The sequence below is a fragment of the Heteronotia binoei genome, chromosome 7 (genome assembly GCF_032191835.1).
Source record: "Heteronotia binoei isolate CCM8104 ecotype False Entrance Well chromosome 7, APGP_CSIRO_Hbin_v1, whole genome shotgun sequence".
Taxonomy (NCBI): Eukaryota; Metazoa; Chordata; class Lepidosauria; order Squamata; family Gekkonidae; genus Heteronotia; species Heteronotia binoei.
This window is the reverse complement of record NC_083229.1, coordinates 44,109,477-44,132,481: the sequence shown is the minus strand read 5'-3', so window position 1 is coordinate 44,132,481 and position 23,005 is coordinate 44,109,477. Positions and strand designations below refer to the sequence as shown.

At 45.4% G+C, this 23,005-nt stretch overlaps 1 protein-coding gene across 2 annotated transcripts in view; it reads right to left on the bottom strand.

Moving 5' to 3' along the window:
• Positions 1–23,005, bottom strand: part of NBN (nibrin) — a 48,393-nt gene that overhangs the window by 5,606 nt on the left and 19,782 nt on the right. The window contains exons 9-12 of one of the 2 annotated variants that reach the window (XM_060243533.1): positions 16,467–16,973; positions 16,283–16,360; positions 14,545–14,628; positions 13,533–14,148 (exon numbers count right to left, since the gene is read on the bottom strand). In XM_060243533.1, coding sequence (XP_060099516.1) covers positions 13,700–14,148; positions 14,545–14,628; positions 16,283–16,360; positions 16,467–16,973 — 1,118 coding nt within the window. In that variant the 3' untranslated portion in view covers positions 13,533–13,699. Of the gene's footprint in view, positions 1–491; positions 955–1,550; positions 1,830–4,673; positions 4,804–13,532; positions 14,149–14,544; positions 14,629–16,282; positions 16,361–16,466; positions 16,974–23,005 lie in introns of those variants that run through there. The other variant, XM_060243532.1, reaches the window with a different exon arrangement.

Below are 23,005 nucleotides of genomic sequence, written 5' to 3'. Positions count from 1 at the left end.
TCTCCAACGAGGACCCAAAGCATACAAGATCCCCTTCCCCCCTAGACACTTGATGGGAACATTATGAATATAAACTGATTAATTTAAACAATTAATTCTTGTTTAAAGATCCAAAAGCAGTTCTCTATGGAGCTAAGAAGTCTCTCAACAGCTTCTAATGGCAGTCTGTTGGAGATGCCAATAAGATACTCTGCAGTGGCTTTTCTGAAATGCAAAGACATTCAAGGCTTGCCTTCAACTCTTAATGTCAGTTCTGAATAGTTAAATTCACCTCTGTGCTAACATGTTACTATTACAAGATACTAGATGAACATAGGGTTAAATCCTTTAGATTTGATCTGATTGTTGTGGCATTTTCCTCCAGTGCAAGGGCTCCTTACGTCAGAAGATGCCACCACATATGGAAAGCTATGCGGGATCCAACCTATGGTTCTGTTGCAGCCTGAAAAATCAAAAATATTAATGTGAAGATAGGAAAAAAATGCCTTTACCAATAGCTTCACAGTGCCTCTTTCAGAACTTCCTTCTTGAAAACCATTCCCTTTAATTTCTACTTTCCTTTTTTTCTTCATACCACCACTTTTTCCATCACCATCTTCTAGGTCTTCTTCCCAGTCTAACTCTTTGGTCGCAAAAACAAGCTCTAATGAAGCAGCATCTTCGACTAAATTATCCAATTCTTTTCTCTTTTTTGTTGCAGATTTTCTAGTAGGAATATTTTCATTAGGATTTTTTCCTTCTGATTTGCTGCTCTCCATCACAGACTTTGTTGTCATGTCTACAGAAGACTGGTACATTTTCTGATCCAGAGTACATTGTCCCTTTTGCGATTCTTCTGTTTTGTTTTCCAAGGGCAAAGATGTTACGAGCTGAGTACGAATGGAAGCTTGGGATGATTTCTCATCTACCTTCACATACTTTGATACTGATGTTTCTCCTTCCTCCTTCCTTTCCCTTAACCAGAAAGCAAGCAGTTTAAACACACACTCTACAGCACATCCATGAATACTAATGTTATGACTGAATAAAAACAGACATACAATGAGTTTACTGAGGTTAAGTCAATCCACTTGAATTATATGTGGTTTAACTGTGTATCAATCACATTCATCTCAATAAGACCATCTTTATTGTCTGTAAAACAGTCATCACTAAGCAAACAGGGGGATGCCTGGAGTAACCTTGCAGGGAATCACGTAATCATAATTTGGATTAATAGCCACACAAGCCAGGAGGCTGCAGTGGGAATGGGGCTGGAGGCAAAAATAGAGAGCTCTGCTCATGTGATTTCATTTCCTTCCACCTCCCCACCAGCATTACTGTTTTCCACGTGGCTCCTGAAATCCTGGGAATTAACTTCATCAGGGTTAGAAATGGCAGGGAAAAGCAAGAAAGATTAAAAGTATGCGATCCAACCCATTTTTTCTGTCCCCAATGTTTTTTAAAAAGGAATAAAACATTGGTACTAGTATGACAGAGTAATATATATATATATATATATATATATATATATATATATACACAAACAGAAGAAATATAGGTAAATGTACCTTTTCTTCGTAGTTGCTTGGAAGTAATTTTTAATTGAATTGGATTGATGCTGTGAACTGATTTCTCTGTTTCTCCCATAACCTGGAGTTTTAGAAGGTGAGAATGATAAACTGCTCTGCTCAGTCCAAGGCTGCCTGTTCAGCTTGGTTGTGGCCGATCCCATGTTTACAGTACCAGTTCCTGCTGGAGTCTCCTTTACAGTAGTTCTGTCCAGTGGATCTATTTTGCCTTTCTGATCTTGAAGAGGCATTTCTTGATGACTTTCAAACATTTCCATGCTGTATAAAGGCAAAACAACAGAACAGGAAATTCTAAGCTAATTACAAAAATCAGGGTCAAGACTTAAGTATATCCACTATATTGTATTGTGTACGCAGTAGAACAAATAAGTAACACCCCCCCAAACTTAAGTTATTCTGACATCTTAAAATTGGTGCCATGAATTATTTGTGTGGCTCATGCAGGGCTGGCACCTTAAAAGTGTGATCTCAAAGGCTTCCATAATCCCCACTACATCCATTCAAGAGTCAGAGGAACAAACCAACCAAGGACTCCTTGGACCATGAAGGCTCCCCAACTTTTGAGAAGCCTTCCTCTTCCTCCAGAGAGCCAGTTTGGTGTAGTGGTTAAGTTTGATTCCCCACTCCTCCACTTGCACCTGCTGGAATGGCCTTGGGTCAGCCATAACTCTGGCAGAGGTTGTCCTTGAAAGGGCAGCTGCTGTGAGAGTCCTCTCAGCCCCACCCACCTCACAGGGTATCTGTTGTGGGGGAGGAAGATAACTGTGAGCTGCTCTGAGACTCTGAGTGGAGGGTGGGATATAAATCCAATTTCTTCTTCTCCAAGAAGACTTCCTTCCAGCTAGAGTCAGAGACAACATCCATCTCAGGAAACCTGAAGTGGTTTTTTAATCCACTAAGATCCACATTAAAATAAAATGGTTTTTTAGCCCTATGAAAAGTATTGCTTCCCTAACAAGCCATGGTTTAGAATGACGCCACACAAGGAAGCAGAAGGGGATTAAATCCTTTATTCTCCACTTGATTTTGGTAGTGAAAACCCTGCTTCCAGCACTGATTTTATTAGCATGTCAGTCTCCTTTTCGGAGTAAAAGCTAAAATTGTTATTACAATAAAAATTGTAATAACACTTTTGATACTTTAAAGGGGAAAAGGCAATTGGGCATGTCTTTCTTTCCTAAAAAGCTAACAGTAGTATGAGAAGTCCAATTTCCATTAATGAAACTGAAAAGGGTTGATGACCTAAACTCTTCTCTTTATGTGTGACCATAACCCAACTCAGGTCTGTACATGAACAATTTTGCCTTGTACGCACAGAGACATGTGGTCTTCACCTCATCCTACATTTAAAAATAACAGCTTGCAACTTAAAAGATGATCACAGCAATGCTGGTTGTTCTAGAACGGTATAAATTAATGTTTCTGTGTGATTACCAATTGTGTTGTCACAGGGGTTTCCTTCTGAATTTTAACTTTTCTGCAAGCTGCCTCGAGTACTCTCTTTTGGAGGGCTGAAAGTCTGACTTTATAATGAAATTTTGAATAATATAATTAATGTATTTACTCGTAAAACCAGTTCTAATAAGTGAGATTTACTAACTGCAGCCCCAATCACTTGAGAATTTCCCCTCATAAAACGAAGACATGATGGTAGTCAGGCTGATTGTGACTAGGGATGGGCACAAACTGCATTTTGGAGCCACTTAAACCCCTCTTGAAACTGTGAGCAAAACCAGAGGGTTAAAGGGGCACCCTCATGCAACCCATGTAAAGGGGCAACTCAAGGGAGCTCAAGGCAGCTGAGTTGACAGACAGACCTTTCCCTGCCAAGGCTGCTGGCCCCTCTCCTAGAGCGTCGCGACCTCGCAACAGTGATCCATGCAACGGTCACCTCAAGATTGGACTACTGTAATGCCCTCTACTTGGGGCTACCTATGTGCCGGATCCGGAGGTTGCAGCTGGTGCAGAACGCAGCAGCCAGGTTGCTGTTGGGGCTCCCGAGATGGGAGCACATACGGCCAGGGCTGCGCGGACTGCACTGGCTGCCAATTACCTACTGGGTCCAGTACAAAGTGTTGGTTATTACCTTTAAAGCCCTATATGGCCGAGGACCGGCCTACCTGAGGGACCGTCTCTCCCCATATGAACCCCAGAGAGCACTGAGGTCAGTTGGTAAAAATAAAATGACTATCCCTGGGCCGAAAGAGATCAAGCTTCAGAGCACCCGAATACGGGCCTTTTCAATAGCGGCCCCCGCCCTATGGAATCAGCTTCCTGAGGAGGTGCAGGCCCTGCGGAACCTTGATCAGTTCTGCAGGGCCTGCAAGACTGCCCTCTTTAAACAAGCATATATCGACTGCTGTTGTTAATTAAGGATCCGCCAACATGGTCCTTTCAAGGACCTATGTCAACATGGAACTAATCATACCGGCAGAAATTAGCGTCAGAATGCCACCATTGCTGCCAGATGAAATTAAATTATGAATTTTTAAATACATTAACGGGTTTTTATGATGTTAAGTTTAAGTTTTATTGTTAAATTTAAAGTTTTTACATTTATTACTGTATATGTATAAGATGTTGTTAGCCGCCCTGAGCCTGCTTAGGCGGGGAGGGCGGGATACAAATAAAATTTTACCTTACCTTTACCTTACCAATCCAGCTGTCTCAAGGCACCCTTGCACAGCCTTTAAACAGGCTGCATGAGAGAGCCCCTTTCATCAAGCTGCATGAGGGATCCCAAGACATCTGGGCTGGCAGGGCAAGGCCTCTTCCCACTAGGCCCAGCTGTTTCGGTCTGTCTCGCACAGCCCGTTGAAAGGGGCTCCCTCATGCAGCCTGTCTAAAGGAGGGAACCTGAGACAGCTGAGCTGGTGGACAAAGACCTCTGAATAGCCCCAAAGAGTCAAAGCAAATAGCCTAAAGTTTAGTAAATGTTTGGGGAGCGCGTACTTTGCTGAACATTGCTTCCGGAACCCCAAACCAACCCATGTTAAGCCCAAATTCTGGCTCATGAGCTGGTTTATGGCAATCCCTAATTGTGAGCTAGTCATGCAGCCTTATTTCTAGATAAACTATGTAGAGGAAATCTCAGAACTGTACCATGTGTCCATCAGCTCTGCATCCGTTACATATGCCATGACATCACCTGTGGCAGTAGGCTTTACAGTCTCCTCCACCAATGCCTTCTGAGAAAGACTTGGCTGCGTACCAATTGATGATGAAGAAATTCCTGCAAATTAAAACATAAGGATGAACACATGTTAGCTCTTCAGGGGCATAAATTCAATTTTAACACAATTTGCAGGACAACAGATAAAATACTTATGTTAATCTTATAACAGAAAGTTGCTGATAATGTTCTTTATACAATATATTAGTTGACTTCAGCATGCAATTCTGACGGATCTTAGGAAACTTACTCAGTGCATTAAAATTTAAGAAATTCTATTTCAGATAGACTTTTGAAAAACCACTTCTGTACGGCAACTATTCCTACAATGAAGCTGCATACCACATACCACGATTCATTTCTGTCACATCTCATGCCATAAGCAAAGTTTGAAAATAACAACTACATTTGCTACTGTGTAGCTTCCTTGATGACATGTTGACATCGATCAATTGGCAATTTTCACAATGTCTCCTTTCCTTTAAGGGACGCAGGTGGTTGCTCTGAAGCAGACATCTAACGCTTAGAGGTTACTTTGCTCATGCACTGATCTTCAAGTACATAGAAACAGACAATCACAACTATTACACCTCTAATCTCATTAGCACCTATGTGATAGTAAGAAAAAATGTTTGTTGTGAAATTACATTGGTGCTGTTGCCCTTTGCTATGTGGAACACATAAGGAGCTCACACTGGGTTGAATACCAGGGCATGAAACCCCCCGTCTTCAATCTGTGCTTACAAAGGTGACCACATCATGATCTGGAATGCCAGCACTTTTACTGGTGACACACCCAAACCATACACACATATTCTGGTCAAACATTGTGGGAAGAAGGCAAAGGTTGTGGTCAACCCAAGCACATTGTCTCGATTTGGTGGGAACTTGCCACACCAACACTGTTCGTGCTCTACAATCACTATTCAGCAAGCATTCCATAAAGCTTTCAGCAATGAACATAATTTCCGAACAATACTGCTGAATGCTACCCAGCTTCAATCACTGTTGAATTCTGTGTTCTTCTCAGGTTAACACTGACTAGAGATACTTTGACGCAACACAAGACAAAAGCAAGCTCCTAGGGTTTCCTTGCTTCCTTTTCTTCCAAGCAGAGGACAGTCAAAATATCCATTTATGATTGGCTTCAAGGAGTGGTAGAGTCATTAATGCTGAGGATGGCTAGAACAGACAGAGCCACAATGCATATATTTTCGACAACTCTTGGCTCTGCAGAGCCATGGATTCAGGAGTATTGGTCCTGGGAACCCGACGCTCCATCTTGAAGGGACAACTGTACTTGTCCTGATTGTGGCTGATGATGCATTCCCCATGAAGCAATGGCTCATGAAGCCCTATGAAACCCCGAGAACAGGTGTGAGAGGAACTTCGACCATGCATTGTGCAGAGCATGAAATGTGGTTGAGTGTGCTTTCAAGCAACTGAAGGCATGTTGGCGCTGCCTGCTTGCCTCAGTGTTTCCAGAAAATATCACCACAGTGGTCACTGCATGTGTGATCTTGTACAGTATGTGTGAGAAGGAACATGTATTGGCTGATGCAAACTATGAGCAGGCATGAACTGCCACAGAATGTTGCCTACCACAACCCAGAATTGTAAGAGCTATGCCAGATGAGGACTATGATCCCCATCACCCTCAGGGAGGTGCTGGCTAAGTACCAAAATCAGCATAGTTAAAGGAGAGGGGGTCTCCCTTGGCTTACTTGCCAAATGAAAGAAGCCATTCTAACCTGTACTTGTCCATGCAAAGTGCATGTTCCCCATTCAATACAAGCATCGGTGTATGTGTGTGTATGGAGAAATGAAACCTTTTGTCTATGTTTGTAAAAAGTTCACTGGAAAAATGATGTGTGAGTCTGTATTATAGTTAAGAGAAGGGAAATTTCAACTCAATATTGCCACATTGGGGGGAGGCACTGTTCTCAGTGCCCTATAAGTAAAAAAATTGTGAGCTCACATCCATGTAAATGCCAATTAATACAAAAAAAAAACTTCTTACAATCCACATGTGGGGGGTTACTGCAATAAACTGCCCAAATCTGTATTGTTTAAATAAAATAGTTCATTTTAAAGCACTCAGCTTTACATGCGTGCAGTTGAACCTGATCTAGCCAGATCCAGGTACTGGTTTGTTTGTTTGTTTTTTGGGGGGGATTAATTGCAAATGGCTTATGTCTGCCTTATCTCTGCAGACATCTTTCCAGTGGCACTGTTCATGTCCTCTGTTTCATTTCATTTCATCCCAGCCAAAGCCAGGAAATGGCATGCGGAATGGCTACTAATGAGCTACTCTCCCTACAGAATGAGTGATCAGACCATGGTCTGTGATTTAACACCACCATGGCTGCAGACCCAAACATATCATCTTAGTGGGGTCACAGGTAGAAAAATGTCCTAACCCTTTAAAAAGGGCTTACATGGATGTTGGCCACCAGTCACTGTATTCAGCCAAGAATCCCCAATTAACAGTTTGTCCCCAGCAACTGAGCAGGCTGTTTTCTATTCACTGTTTACTTTATGGTGGCTTAATGGCTCTGTCACTATAGGTTACCCACACGATCCTACTTTCTCCCTTTTTGTTGTATGTAGCTCAGGCTCTCTCTCCAAACTTCCCACAGGAAAGAGGCAAACCCATTTTTGTAAGCTTGTGCAATAATAGATAATATAGAAATGTGCAGCAATTCTGGTTTTGTTCTTTTGGTTTGTGCGCACACGCTGCATACATTTCTTATGATGGGGTGGGTAGATTGAAGGATCACATATGATGAAAGGAAGAAGACTGCAGATTTATACCCCGCCCTTCTCTCTGAATCAGAGACATAAACACCCTGTGAGGTAAGTGAGGCTGAGAGGGCTCTCACAGCAGTTGCCCTGTCAAGGATAACTCCTGCGATAGCTAACCCAAGGCCATTCCAGCTGCTGCAAGTGGAGGAGTGGGGAATCAAACCTAGTTCTCCCAGAGTCCGCACACTTAAGCACTACACCAAGCTGGCTCTCAGGAGAGGGTGCTGCAAGGTCACAAAACATTACAGTAGCGTAAACAAACTTGAGTGAGGGGCTTTCTCCAGAAAAGCAGGTTGCTTACCTGTAACTGATGATCTTCGAGTGATCAACTGTGCAGTCTACACACATGGGTTTGTGCCCTTTGCTTGAATCCGACCTTGGAGAACTCCAACAGCAGCGTAGCATGTTTTTGGCGGGCTCCTCTCCCGCCCTGGGGAGCAGGTTTGCAGTGTGTATGCCTCCCACTCAGTTTCTTCCAGCTGCCACTAGCCAGTCCAACAGCAGTTAAGTAGAAGGAAGTGCCAGAAGTGGGGAAGGCTGGGCTGGTCGTGTGTGACTGCACAGGTGACCACTCAAAGATCATCATTAACAGGTAAGCAACCTGTTTATCTTCTTCATGGTCCCTGTGCAGTCTACACACATGGGTAATTAGCAAGCTGTAGTAGTTGGACAGTGGGTGCTGGTAGAAAAACTGGAGCAACCTAGAACCAAGCAAAGGTTAGAAACATAAAACCATGCTGTCTTACAGGCTCACCTGAGATCAGAGGTGATGCTGTCACTGGAAAATAGAAGAAAACACGGATCTTCCAAAGGACGCATCTCGCCTAGAGCGCACATCGAGGTAATAATGAGTCACGAAGGTGGTCAAAGAAGACCAAGTGGCTGCTGCACAAATGTCTTCCAGAGGAATTCCATGGAGAAAGGCAAAGGAAGTTGAGACCGCTCTGGTAGAGTGGCTGCGGATGACTTCAGGTAAGGGCTGTTTTGCAATCTCGTAACAAAGCCTTATAGTGGAAGATACCCACTTAGAAAGGCATTAAGGTGATACCTTGGCACCTTGCTGAGGTACACCATAGGCCATGAATAGTCTGTGGTCCTTTCTGAAGGCAGCAGTCCTTTGCAGATAAAAGGCAAGTGCCCTATGCACGTCCAGGGTATATATATCATCAACAGGATTAGAACAAAGAGTTGGTAAGATTGTGGACTGTGAAAGGTGAAAGGAGGAGATGACTTTGGGTAGAAAGGTTGGGTCCAGGCGGAGAACCACTTTATCTTTGTGGAAAACATTATACAGAGGATCAGACCTAAAAGCTGATATGTCGCTTGCTCTTTTAGTGGATGTTAAAGCCACTAAAAAGGTCATCTTCCAAGAAAGGAGTTGCAGGGAAGTTGTGGTCAAGGGCTCAAAGGGTTTTCCCTTGAGTTGCGTGAGTACGAGAGAGAGACTCCATGGGGACATCAGAGGCTTAATGGGAGGTTTTAGATGGGAGCATCCTTTCAGGAATGCCCTAGATAGTGGATGCAAGAAAACTGAAGAGTTATCCACTAGGACGTGGAAAGCTGAAATGGCCAAGAGATGCATCTTCAAAGAAGAATAGCTGAGGCCCGCATCAGAGAGGGAGAGCAAGTAGGAAAAAAGCATCTGCAAAGGCACAGTATACGGATCCATAGCATGCTTTCCTGCATAGATAGAAAAAGTTTCCATTTGAGTCGATATGACTTTTGTGTTGAGGGTTTCCTCGCATTCTGGAATACCTCCCTGACTTCTGGTGAGCAGGTCAGGGTCTGACTCTCCAGGCGGTCAATCGAAAAAACTTTGGGTTGTGATGGTAAACATTCTTGTTGTGCTGAGTCAGAACGTCTAGGTCCAGAGGCAAACGACAAAAGACCCCTTGTGAGAGCAGTAGCAGAGGAGAAAACCAGGCTTGACGTGGCCACCATGGAGTTATCAGGATACAGTCCGTGTGGTCTTTCCGTATTTCTGAATAGTCCTGGCTATCAATGGGATCGGAGGGAACATGTAAAATAGCCTTCCTGACCACTGGTGTAGAAAGGCATCCCCGAGTGAATGGTTGGTTGGAGGGCCCCTGCTGAAAAAGATTGGGCATTTCACATTGGAAGGGGATGCAAAGGCTTCCACCTGCTCAGAAGATTGGACGAAGATAGCAATCTTTGAACATCCATTCTAGGTTGCTGTGCAGTGATCTGCTGAGCGCATCTGCATAAGTGTTCAGAGAGAAAGATGATGTTGTGAATGCACCAGTTCCATAGATGTTGAGTTTGTTTGCAGAGAGAAGGCGATCTCGTGCCCCCGTTTGTTGACGTAGTAGACAGTTACATTGTCCGAAGCCACCTGGACATGATGGTCTTTCAAGTGTAGAAGGAAAGATTTCAGAGTAAGCTGAACAGCCATGAGTCCAAGTGCATTGATGTGCCTCAAACTGGTAGTTGTGGACAAGGTTCCCTGTGCTGTGAAATCTTCACAGTCGGCTCCTCAGCCACTGAGTGAAGCATCTGTGGTCAACATTCTTGTGGGCGGAGGACAAGAATTGCTTCCGCCTCCAAGAGAACTTTGGAGGAAAGTATCTCCGTTGAGAAGACCATTGCCTGGGACGATAGGAGTTGGATGAAGAAGGGGTAGCCATTCCTAGATATTTCGCTTTCTTTCTACTGTCATCGACATTGGAGAGAACCTAGTCAGTGGTGGTATGAAAGAGGCCCTCCCCATCAAAGGGGAGATCTTTCACCTTCATCTTGAGGTCAAGCTGGAGTGTGGTAGAACAAAGCCAAGCATGGCGGCATATCGCTATCTAAGTGGCTAGTACTCTGGAAGAGTATGATGCTGCATGTTTCAATGAATTTGTTGGTGAGAAACAGCAGACAACTCCTGAATGATAGCCGTCGCTTGAGGAAGTGAGGCATCAGGGAAGTTGGTCAGAAGAGGTGGCAGGCGGTTAGCCAAATTAAAATTATAGGCCGAAAAGTAGGCCAAATAAGTGTGAAGCTTACTCAGAGTGGAAGTAGTGGAGTATAGCTTTTGCTCTAATGCATCCAACTTATGGTCCTCTCACTCAGGAGGAGCAGGACGTCGAGTTGGTTTCGATTTCAAAGTCAAATGAATTATCATAGAATTCAGAGCTGGGTGTGAAAAAAGAAACTTGGCGTCGGAAGACTGTACTCTGTACAGAGCATCAAGACGTTTTGGAGTAGGTGGAATAGAGGCCTCCCAAGCCTCTTTAAGTGTTGCAAGATGGACAAGCAACATTGGCAACAAAGTTGCCGGTGGCAGTTGGTCCTGAACAAGTTTATAAACCAGATCTGTGACTTCCGGCTTGTCTGTGTTGACAGGAATGTGAAATGCTTCAGCCATCCTGGTGATCATTTCTAAGTATGGTTTCGCCCCTTCAGGTGGTGATAATGGGCTAGGAGGAGTGATGTCGTCCAGCTGATCTGGAAGCAGTGGGTTGGCGGGCTCTGAAGAGGATGATGCTGATGACAATGCGTCAGAGCATGGGTCCTCCATGTCCTTAGGTGCTGGAACAACAGAATCCTCGTGAAGTAAATCATCTGGCATGTAAATAGGCTCCAAGACAGGAGCAGGAAGTTGCGAAGGAGCTCCAGAAGCGGCCGATGCTTTAGGGGCCGTGTAAGGTATGAGTGTTGGCGGTTGAGAAATAGAATGCACCATAGCTACCTCTACAGGTCTGGCACCCACAGGACGGCCGACACGGATCGAACCTTTACCATTAGGATGACCATGGTACCATTGAGAGTAAGTATCTGGAGACGGTGCTCTCGAAGGTGTAGGGGTTGGTGAAAAGTGTCTACGGCGTGTAGATCGATATCTTGCTGTCGAACAGGATCGATGGAGGTTTCTGTCTTTATGGGAAGCTCTAGAAGTCAATCTGCGATTTCTCAAAGTTGATCGATGTCTTGATGCCAACCTTGAATGATGAAGGCTTCGACGTGATCCTCTGGAATCAGAGCGTCTACGCCTGAAAGCGGAGCGTGAATGAGACATCTGAAGCGGGGCGCTGTGAGAAGTAGCACTATGCGAGGTAAACTGGGCAGGTCTAAGAAGACGACACCGAGGAGAATGGCACAAGAGAAACATATCTGGTACCTCTCAAAACCTTCTCCTTTCGTTGTCGAGGAGAGTTGAGTGTCAGATCGGTATTGAAGGCCCGATGTGGCAGAATCGAGAGCCTTATTTATAGTAGCTGCAGCCAAAAGTAGTGCATCCATATCGAGGGTCTCTGTATCAGGAATTACAATGACAGTGGATGAGTCTAGAGGAGCCGTCGAAGTTGAGCATCCTGATGAAATCAGTAGCGGTGCAGCAGTTGTCATAGAGGTTGAGGTTGTTGCAATCGAGGCTGTAGAAGTCGGAGCAGAGTAGATCAGAGTTGTAAAGCTCGTCGGAATCAAGATTGTAGAGATCGAAGCTGTCGATGTTTGTTGTGCAGAGACAATTTCCGGTGTCTTGACTGGATCCTTTGGTGCCGTAGGCCAATGCCTCTCCTTATCAGTCTTATGCTTCTTTTTATGTGAAGCAGCCAACAAAGCCGAATTATTATTATTAAAATTATTATTAATCTCCCTGCTCCTTTTGGGAGGGAGGCAGCGAAGAGGTTGAAGCAGACGAACAAGGCATCAGGGAGAGTTCAAGTAAGTGGCTTTGAAGATGCGCAGCTCGATTTTTTTGCGTCTGCTTGCCAAATCCTTTACAATGGACACAAGTCTCGACTTTGTGTCCTCCCAAGCACAGGAGGCAGTAGGAGCGGCTGTCCATGGAAGGGAGCTTGGCCCAGCACTTTAGACACCTTTTTAAAAAGGTGGTGGTCCCCTTTTTGTCCGCCAGGGTGAGGGAGGGGGGGAGAAGGGGAAGAAAAGAAAGTCACTCACGAAGGATCTTTCTTTTTTTTTTTTAGATGAAGAGACGATGACAGAAGAAGGACGATGATGAAGAGAAGAAAAACGACGATGGAAAAGCTGAGGAGAGGAGCTAGGCGCAATGAGGACCAGTAAGGGCAGCGGTAAAAAAGAAACTGAGTGGGAGGCGGACTCCTCCCCCATTCTAGGCATGCGCACTGCGAGCCTGCTCCCCAGGGTGGGAGAGGAGCCCGCCAAAAATACGCTATGCTGCTGTTGGGAGTTCTCTGAGATCGGATTCGAGCAAAGGGCACGAACCCATGTGTGTAGACTGCACAGTGACCATGAAGAAGATTAAGACCTTTGCCTTAGAATTTAAACCATTGTTATAGTTGCACTCTCACCCTTATCTTAACAAGTCATGTAACATTCCACAATGGTGTTTCCAAACAGGCAGAAAGTTATGTGACATCCCAACAAAGCAAGCAAAGCTGCTCTTGACTTCAAATGGTATCACTGGGTCCCGAGTAGTCATAGCATGTGTCTAATCACAAGGGAGCTTTGTTGGCATATAATGAGTTGAAAATCTGAAGGCAGATATATGTATGTGCAACACCAAACTGACACACTGTGATTGATTAACCCAATGTAAGTAACATCCAACAAATACACAGATGAAGAGTACTTCTCATGATTGCCACAGTAACATGAAAGCGACAACTCTTCATGTTTTTCAGTGTGTGTCCTGGTACTCCCATGGAATCACAGTTCAGTCACACAGACTACAAAGGCAAGTTCACCTGGAGAACAGTGGTGTGCATCTGGATGTACCACAGAGCATTCACACTAACAAGGTCCAAACCCTCCCCCGGATCATCTCCCAAAGCTCAGGATGTTCCCCTGGGTAAACATGTATGATGACCTCACCCCCATCACACACTGGTGTCCAGGGGTGACCTTGCCAGGTTAGCTGTGACCCCAAGATACAGACAGGGCGCCAGCACCCAATAGTCCTTCCTGGAAGGCCACAGCACAGTGAGCTGGTGACATAGGTTTCTGCAAACACTGGGTCAACCTTTCCTTTATCTACTAGTGAAAAAGTAAAGCTCAAGTAATTTTCAGTTTATTTTATTGGAAAGATGTTTTAGCTATACCAGGCACTTTCAGAAATGCATGGACAAACACTGCCCAGGAAGGTCAACATATTTAGCCTCTTATCACTGTTTTCCAACACAAAATGTACCAACTACATATGGAGTTTGTCCACAGTCATCATATCTCACAAGTCCAAATAGGCCCTCTTTTTTCCAGTGCACGAACACTTCTTTATAGTGTTTCTATTTTCTCTCCCCTCTGCTAGAACATGTTCTGGGACGGGTGCTGGTGATTGGGCAACCAAATGCACCATATTTTGAGAGTTACCAAGGGATTTAATGACCTCAGCAGCTGTGAACATGGCTTGGGTATACTTCTCCATGGCATCTCTGAAAGTCTGCCCACTCATTCTCATCTCTTCCAGTATGCTATCATACAGTTGCCTTTCTTTGGCCAAGCGCCTCTCCTCAGCTGCCATCAGCTCCTCATGACGCTGTGCAGACTTCTGCTCTTCACGTTCATGCTGGTGAAGCATCTGCAGTGCGACATCTTTGAGCCCAGCAACATGCCTTTTTCTGTTCCGAATACTGGCCAAACGCATGGCTGGCGACATCTGTCCCTTGGAGTTGTCAGCTGTAAGCAGAACAAGTGTTATCTTAACAAATGCTGCACACCACAATGTCTAAGGTCAACATGAAGTCACCCTCTGTTGCTGGGCAGCCTCAGTGGATGCCTTATATGTTTGCTAATGGCTACATCACATTCTCACAAGTGGAATACATATGTCATAGTAGTTTTTAAGTTACTCCCCACTTTTGTGCCCAGAAAACCAAAACTGAGAAGCCAATCAACGAAAGTGGCCGTCATGCTCCCATAACCAAACTCTACTGTGCAGTAATGCTGACTGGGTGTAAGATGGGCTAGAGTGCAGAGATGAAAAGAAGAACATTGCTTCAGCGAGACAGTATCTGGGGCTCATGGCTGCAATGTACTGGAAACCCAATCTCAGAAGGTAAAAGCAAGTCTGACCTGGAATGTCTCCTGTGTTGGCATTTGCTGGCAATGGTTGCTGACTGGGCAATTCTTCTTGTCCTGGTTCTTCTGACAAGTCTCCTGAAGAGTGTAAAAACAAAACATCAATCTTGTAAAGGGCAAGGGGGGGGGGGTCAACTTCATTGCACCGTTGCCAGCCCAAGGGCAGAGGAGTGGTTTGTCACATATGCAAGCACCCCAGATAATCTTTACTACTTTATGGTAGCTGGTTCTGCCTAATAAGCTTCAAATGATGGGGAAACTGTCAAATCTGACAACTCCCCCTTCGGCATAGCCCCCCACTCCATGTGAAGAAATGAGCAGAGCAAATGGGGAAACATTGATACCTATGAACTAAGGGCTTTCCTTAGCACTTTTTTGCTGAACCTAATAATAAAGCCTGTTGTGGGGAGAAATACAACAGGCACTAGAAATCTGCTGTAGGTGAGTGTCATGGCCTTGGTGGGGAGAGGAAGGAAAGATGGAGGGAGAAAAGGTATGTTGACAAGGCAGCTGCTGGGAAAGGAAATGGAAAAAGTGGGGAAATGTGGGGTAGGTTATCAGAGAAGGGGGGGTAGATTGAGGAAGAAGGGACGGGGCAAAAGAGGTGGGGGTTGATTGCTTTCCATCTCCTCCTCGCTCTCTGCAGCCTCTAACCAGGAATAAGACAGTCTTTCTTTGCAGTGGGGGACTAAAGCAGCTTACATCATTCTCCTCTTCTTTTGATCTGCACAACAACCCTTTGCACGTTAGGCTGAAAGTCTATGGGTGGTCCAAAACCACCCAATCAGCTTCCATAGTAGAAACCTGGGTCTGGCAGACCCTGCTCTGAAGAGCTGACTGTCAAGTCACACTGACTGTCACAGGGGGACTGCTGCTGAACAGGAGCAAACAGCCAGATCTAGTTAAGTCATGCCAGTCAGGTGTCATCAAGTCACCCAGAGGGTGCTGCCAGGCCTAGGGTAGCCAGCCTCTAGGTGGGGCCTGAAGATCTCTTGGTATCACAACTGAACTCCAGGCAACACATCTCTCTCTCTCTCTCTCTCTCTCTTCCTGGAGAAAATAACTGCTTTGGAGGGTGGACTCTATTGCATAATATTCAGCTGAGGCCTTCTCCTCCCCAAACTCTGGCTTCCATATACTCCACCACAAAATCTCCAGAAATTTCCCAACCTGGAGCTGGCAACCCTAGTCAGGACTGGTCCCAATGAGCTCTCCCTCAAAGGCCAAAACAGGCCTAGAAAGGGTCTCCTTCCCTATCTTCTGTCCTCTGACAAAACCAAGCTTGGTTGACTAGCTACAGGCACTGAACGAAAAGCAAAGGCAGCTTCCCCAGTGGCTTAGTCTTAACTACAGGATTTCATATTCTCTGTTTTTCTGTACCTAGAATAAAACACCACTGTTCTGTAGCCAAGGGATATCTGTGTCTCTGGCTGTTTGGTTCCTCAGAAGAGGAGCCCTCAGCCAATTGAGGGACAGCTTTCTGTGGCAGTTTCCCTCTTCCTTCCCTTCGAGGATAGGCTTTCTTTCTCTCCTATGCAAAGCAGTGCCTCAATCCTCAGCCAATGGAACACAACAGACCTTGAGTGGTGGTTGACGGGTTTATGCAGTGCACCCCACAGCCAATGGGAGAGCCAGCTTTGGCCACTACCATAGCACTTTTATTATATAAAGGACTGCAGATACATTTCTTTATAAAAAAAGGCGGGGACAGGGATGGCAAAGTGAAACATACTGCACTCAAGATCACTGGAGATCCTGATCTCATCAAGGTCTTCTTCTCCAGAATGTCTGCTCACTTCACCAACCATACCTGCAGAAGGAAGAATGTAGACGTGGATCAAAACCAAAGAAAATAAACCCAAAGTCCCAACAAAGTGGAGTAAAAGAGTTCACACTGCAGCAATGTGGCAACTCACCTATATCCAGGGGTGTGGAGCAACGTGTATCTTCTGGATTTAACATCAGCAGATCCTCCACAAACAGTTCTTTTGTTCCTGCACCAACATCCAAGCTAGACTGGCGTTGCTCAACTGCAATCTGAAGATCGAGGTTCCTCGCAACATGCAGTGGTGAAGTGTTGGTGTCTCTATTAAAAATGCGGTGGAGCTCACTGTAATATGGATAGGTTGCACGTGAATTGCCCGGTTGACTATCATGCGCCACCGCCTTCTTGTAATCTTGACGGAGCCCCTTTGCTTTTGTCCGACATTCCACCGCAGATCGCTTATGCCCCCTCAATGCCATCTCCACAGAGATCCTTTCATAAATCTCAATATTCCTACGGGAAGACCCCAGTGCCTCCTGAACCTTCTGATCTCCCCATAGGGAGAGGAGATCCAATGTCTCCCGCTTTCGCCAGGACATTCCACGCACACCACTACCAGGCTTGCTACTGGTTGCCATATTGTCCTGCCCTAGCAAGGCTGCAATAAAGAAAAGAAGGGATTTTCATGGCAAATGGCACCACAGGGACCCAGAATTCCTCATGTCCTTCACCCACTCCAAGCCTTCAAAGTTATCACCTTCAGCCAATATTGATCCTATTGAAAGACAGAACCACAAAAGTAATGTTTGGTCAGAGACCACTTGGTAATTTTCTGGTCTGCTATTGGCTCCAACATGACCACAAGGGAATTTTCTTCCTAGTGATTAGCAATGTTCCCTCTAGCTGTATTTTGAGCAGAAATTCCACACTGTGAGCAAAAAAAAGCTAGCAGCATTAAAACAGTGAACCAGCCTACATGTGACTATTGCGTAAACCAGTTTTTAAAAAGATATTTACCATAACCTTGTAAAAATTTCAGAATGAATTCTTTTAAACCATATTTCAACTATATTTTAAGAATGATTTAAGCATTGTAAAAAGTCAAATTTCATTATAGACAATGTTGTCCTCTACTGGGGCAGATCATGCTTCTGGAGAACAGGGTCTACCCATCTCATTCCACAGATGATGAATACTGGGTAAGATACACCTAAGGTACAACTATGAAGACTAAGTGGAAACTAACTTGGTTTTTTAGAAGAGCAGGTCCCATAAATTAATATTTAAATGCCATAATATTATATTTCTTCCACTAAGCATTGTTTCAATCAAAATAATGTCAAGGTTGGTTTATTTTTAACATTACTGTACATCTCAAAGGATAAAAAAATAAATCTGAAACTGATAAAGACAAATGTCTTCCAAATTTCTAGAATCTACATATCTTTGACCACGCTACTACCAAGCAACCTCTCTTTCATTCCTTTTTCTTTTTCAAAATAACTTTTATTGATACTATGCAAGTTACAGAACAAGAATAAAACTGAAATGCATTCAATGCAAAATGTACAACTTGGTGTTTGCAAGATATAAACTAGTCTGTAAACAGTAGGGTAGTTGTATACTATAATAAGACATATTGCAATGCATTTTAAGAATACGACAGCAATTGAAAACCAATATATGAAATAATACTCCCAATAACAAAAAATTGTGCATCAAACCATAATATATTATCCTGTGTTATAGCCCCAACGAATCTACCCAAAAAAATCAGAATGTAAAGGAAGGGATAGGCGAGTGCATTTTAGAAATAAAACATGCTGGTACACTGTTGGCCATACGGTGAGTTTTCAATGGATGAGAAAAACTTAACAAAGGGCAGCTGTTTCTCAGGGAAATGTGATTGCTCGGGGTAGAGATCCACTTGATGCAATCAATCAGTAATCTTTTCCATAATAAAGTGTTCCCAGACTTTGTTGAGCCAGGTTGTTCTGGAAGGGGTCATGGATGCATTCCAATATGAAGCAATGGAGGTCTTTGCAGTAACAAATAAGCTGGTTATTAATTCCCGGTGTATTGGTGGGATGTTTGTATTGTCCCAATTACTCAAAAAGATCAGTGCAGGTGAAAGGGGAACTGGGTAAGATGTGATCAACTTGATTTGTTGAAGGATGTCAATCAAGAATTTTTGTAGCTCCGGGTAATTCCACCAGCAGTGGGCATACGATCCAGTGAGACCACATTTCTTCTAGCATAGGGGCAAACTTTTAAAAAAATTGCCAATGGTTTAGAATTTTGACGGATTGCAACCTGATGGTAACAACTGGTGAAGTAAACAATGAGGAGTCATGAATATTGGATCATCACTCTGTAGATATCCTACAGTCACGTTGCCAGCTATCTTGAAAATTCAATGGTTTATCACTATTAACCCATACAAGAATGTCATATATAGATGAAATCAAGCCTTGGTATTTAGAATTGGAGGTATCCATCAGCTCTTCAAATGGTGTGACAGGAGTATGTAGCATTTGGGAAAGAACAATGCTAGACATAACATTATGCCATCGAAAGTAGAAAAACAATGGGAGAATTAAGTTCTCTCTCTAAATCTGCTTTGGGAAGCAGTACAGAACTTGAGGTGATATCCATCAGTCTTGTTAATTTGGAAGAATTCCATTTTTGAGGTATCATGTGATCTTTGTCCAGGAACCAAGGTTGAGAGAAAATTGAGAAATTTCAGGAATTAGTTTGCTTCTAGTATTATCCCAGGTTTTGACCACACAAGATCATGAATGGATAAAGTAGAAGAATGAAAGATTTAGACCATTCCTGTTGCTATCTGATATCTCAATGGAAGAAGCAGAAAATGACCAAGCATCCTCAGTGTCCATCTAGCACACACATACAAATCCTGTCAACTATAAAAGAACTTTTCCATGTTCCTGGCAGCTTTCAGACTACATATAGAAAATGCCAAATTCTGGAAGGCAAAATCCCCCTTTTATCTACATAATCAATTTTATCTCAATATTTTGACCAATTTATCACCATGGTGCTGAAGAGAAGAAAATGAATAGAAAGCGAAAAAGAAAACCTGATAGATATGCATGGTGAATGACAAGTCTGTATAAAACTCTGGTCAAGTGTGTACCTAACTTTGGCTTGGGAGAAAGGCACCCTGGGTAAAGCCAACCTGTATTACATTGCTGCTAGCTTGAACTCTTCTTTCCCCCCTCCTTTCCTTTGTTATGTAGTTATGCTTTGAAATGGGAATATGTGAAAGTTTTATCTGAGCCTTCTCAGTCCGAACTCAGGGGGAGGCTAGAGCCGCCAATGCTCAAGGCCAAAGTAGGCCTAAGAACGAAATGGTAACATCAATGCATGAATGTGCCCTGCATAGTCCCCCTTCCTATAGAATCCCTTTGAAGTGTACCTTATATGATTGTATTCTACTGTATGATCTTTAGTCTTTCAATACTAGCCTAGTCGAGAACAACAGTATCAATAAACTAGTTATTTTGTTTCAACAACGAATCATTATTGAATCTGCCGACTTGACATTTTGAAAGACTCCCTTTTGAAGCTCAACCGTCCCGGCAACTTTGTAACCAGATGGCCGAAGAGATTCCGGGCAACGGGGAGTTTCCCAGTGAAGGAGAGCCCGAGGCGCCCTGGCACATCCTGGACTCCAGGAGATCAGCGGCATCCCCTCCGCAGTTCCAGCTGGTGATTACCCCCCTGGCAGTATCAACTGAGGACCTCAACCACCACCATGGACGAGGCCCCGATCCGTCAGGAGGCCATCATGACCCATCATTAGGCAGGCCATCCAGGCGAACAGCTACATGTACTATTGGGGGAACCCTTTCCCTGATGAGTTTAGCCGGGTGGATTACCTGGGTTCGAAGCTGAAAGGGGCCGCCAAGAGGTGGTATGTGAGTTTGTGCGAAGCCATGAGCCCCGAGCTGGACTATGTGCAAACCTTTCTCCAAGCCCTGCTGACCCAATACGAGGACCTGCTGCAGGAGACTCGCGCCCTGCAGCCCTCCTTGACATGCAACAGGGGGCCCAATCCATCCGCGAGTACGCTGCCGAGTTCTGGGCCAAGGTCCGAGGGTGGAGCAAGCTGATGAAGATCGAACACTTCACCCGGGGCCTGAATGCCAGCATCCTGGATTGGACTCTCACCCAGGCCCGACCTGACACCTTGGTGGGCTGGATCCAGTTAGCGGGGGAAGTGGAGACAAATCTGAAACGAGTGTCGATGCAGCGCCAACACCAGTCGGAAGAGCCAGCACAAGCCGACTCCCGCAAAGGCCGAGGCCAAGAAACCAGGGGGGGGGGCGACGGCGACCCGCAAATGCTTCAGGTGCGGGAACCCGAGTCACCTGGCTTCCAACTGCCCGAACCCCCCCGACTGCCAAACCTCCCCAGGGGCAGGTTAAGCCAACCACTCCAGGCCCCAAGAAGCATACCAGCCGCCCTAAGGAAGCGGCGAAGAGCAGCGTGGCGGTATCCGAGGACCTGCAGGACAAGGAGGTGCTACTGTCAGCGGAGCTCGCCGACCTAGCCTGGGCGAACGAGCCGGCACCAGTGATGGTGAGAGTAATGGGACGCTTGTATTTTATTACGGTGAAACTGCTGAACACCACATTGAAAAGGTTCATGCAGATTCGAGCCTTGGTAGACTCGGGGTGCAACCGAGAATTAATTTCCCCCAAGGTAATGGAGGCATTGGGACTAGAGAGTTCTCAGCTACCGCACCCTATGCTGTTTGAGCAGATGGACGGGTCAGTGATGCGTGGGGAGCCGTGCACCCTGGTGACCCAACCACTCCCGATGGGAATTGAGGAACACTGGGACCAGGAGGAGCCATTCTCATGCAGAGAGATGGGGAGGGGAAGCTAAGGCCCTGCGCTTACATCTCCCGGAAATTCTCAGGGGAGCAAAGGAACTGGTCAGTTTGGGACAAGGAGGCTTTCGCTGTTATGTTTGCCTTGAAAACCTGGCGGTCCTGGCTAGAAGGGGCGAAAGAACCATTCGAGATTTCGACAGACCATAAGAATCTCGAAGCCCTCACTGGGAAGAGAAAGTTGAGCGAGAAACAGGTCCGGTGGGCAGGGTTCTTTTCCAAATTCGACTTCACCCTACGGCACATCCTGGGGACTAGGAATTTTCTAGCAGATGCCCTCTCCCGCCTTCCCCAACACGAAAGCCAGAGGGAAGAGCTAATAGATTCCCTAGTCCCGCCTTCCCAAGTGGCGGCCATGGTCACCACCCGATCGCAGAAGAAGAGGGAGCTAGAGGGATTTAGCAAGGAAAGGCTGGCTGTAGAAACAGAGAGGGAAGGGGAAGAACGGCCAGAGGGAGTGCTGAAGGGGAGAGACGGACTGTGGTACCAGGGGGAGAAACTGTACATCCCGAAATCCCTAAGAGGAGAAATATTGCAGTTCTGTCACTCCAACAAATTAGCAGGGCACTCCGGCTATGTAAAGACCCTGCACCTGGTCAGCAGGCAATTTTGGTGGCCGTCCCTTAAGGAGGACGTGTCGGAGTATGTGGCCAGCTGCCCCATCTGCATCATGGTGAAAAAGGGGGGGGAACCACCCGGGCTCCTCCAACCCTTAGAGACCGCAAAGTGCCCTTCGTCGGTGGTGTCCATGGATTTCATAGTAGAGTTGCCCCCCTCGAGAGGGAAGACGGTAATCCTGGTGGTGGCCGATATGTTCTGAAAGCAAGCCCACTTCATCCCGTGCACCCAACTACCCACGGCGAAGAAGCTAGCCACCCTATTTTTTGATGTGGTAAAACTCCACTCATTCCCCAACAAGGTCATTAGCGACCGCGGGCCGCAATTTGTTGACACCTTTTGGCAGGAGTTCTGCAAACTGGTGGGAATAGAGCAAGGCTTAAGCTCAGCCTACCACCCCCAGACGGACGGGCAGACTGAGAGGGTGAACGGGGTTCTAGAACAGTACCTCAGGTGCTTCATCAACCACTGCCAGTCTGACTGGGTCGACCTCCTCCCCTTTGCAGAATATGGTTACAACAATAGTGTACACAGTTCAACCAAAGCCTCCCCTTTTTCCACTGTACACTGCTACGAGGGCAAGCCAATGCCTTTATTACCAGAAGGGGAGCGCGCCGGGGAGTCCTCCACTTTCAAGCAGTGGTGGCAGGGACCGAGCGGGAGTTGGAAGACCATTCAGGAGAATTTGGAGGCAGCAAAAGACTTATAAAAAGTACTATGATAAATTTCATGCCCCAGCCTGGGACTTCAAAGTGGGGATTCGGTGTTCCTGTCAACAAAAAACCTGCCTCTCAGCCAACCTTCCAAGAAGCTAGCCTACAAGTTCCTGGGGCCGTTCAAAATTAAGAGGGTCATTAACCCAGTGACTGCAGAACTAGAGCTGCCCAAAGCCCTCAGTAAAATACACCCTGTATTTCATTGCAGCCTGCTCCGTCGGGACCCTGGCTCTTTGACTTGGCATCCTCGAACAACAGCCCCCCAACCGGTGTTAATGGGAAATCAGAGTCACCACGAGGTCCAAGAAATCCTGGACTCTTAAAAGTCAAAAAAGGGGTTCGGTATTACCTGGTGAAGTGGAAACATTTCCCTGTCAGCGAAAATGAATGGGTAGCAGGAAAGGATGTATTAGCTAGGGACTTGATTAAGAAATTCTA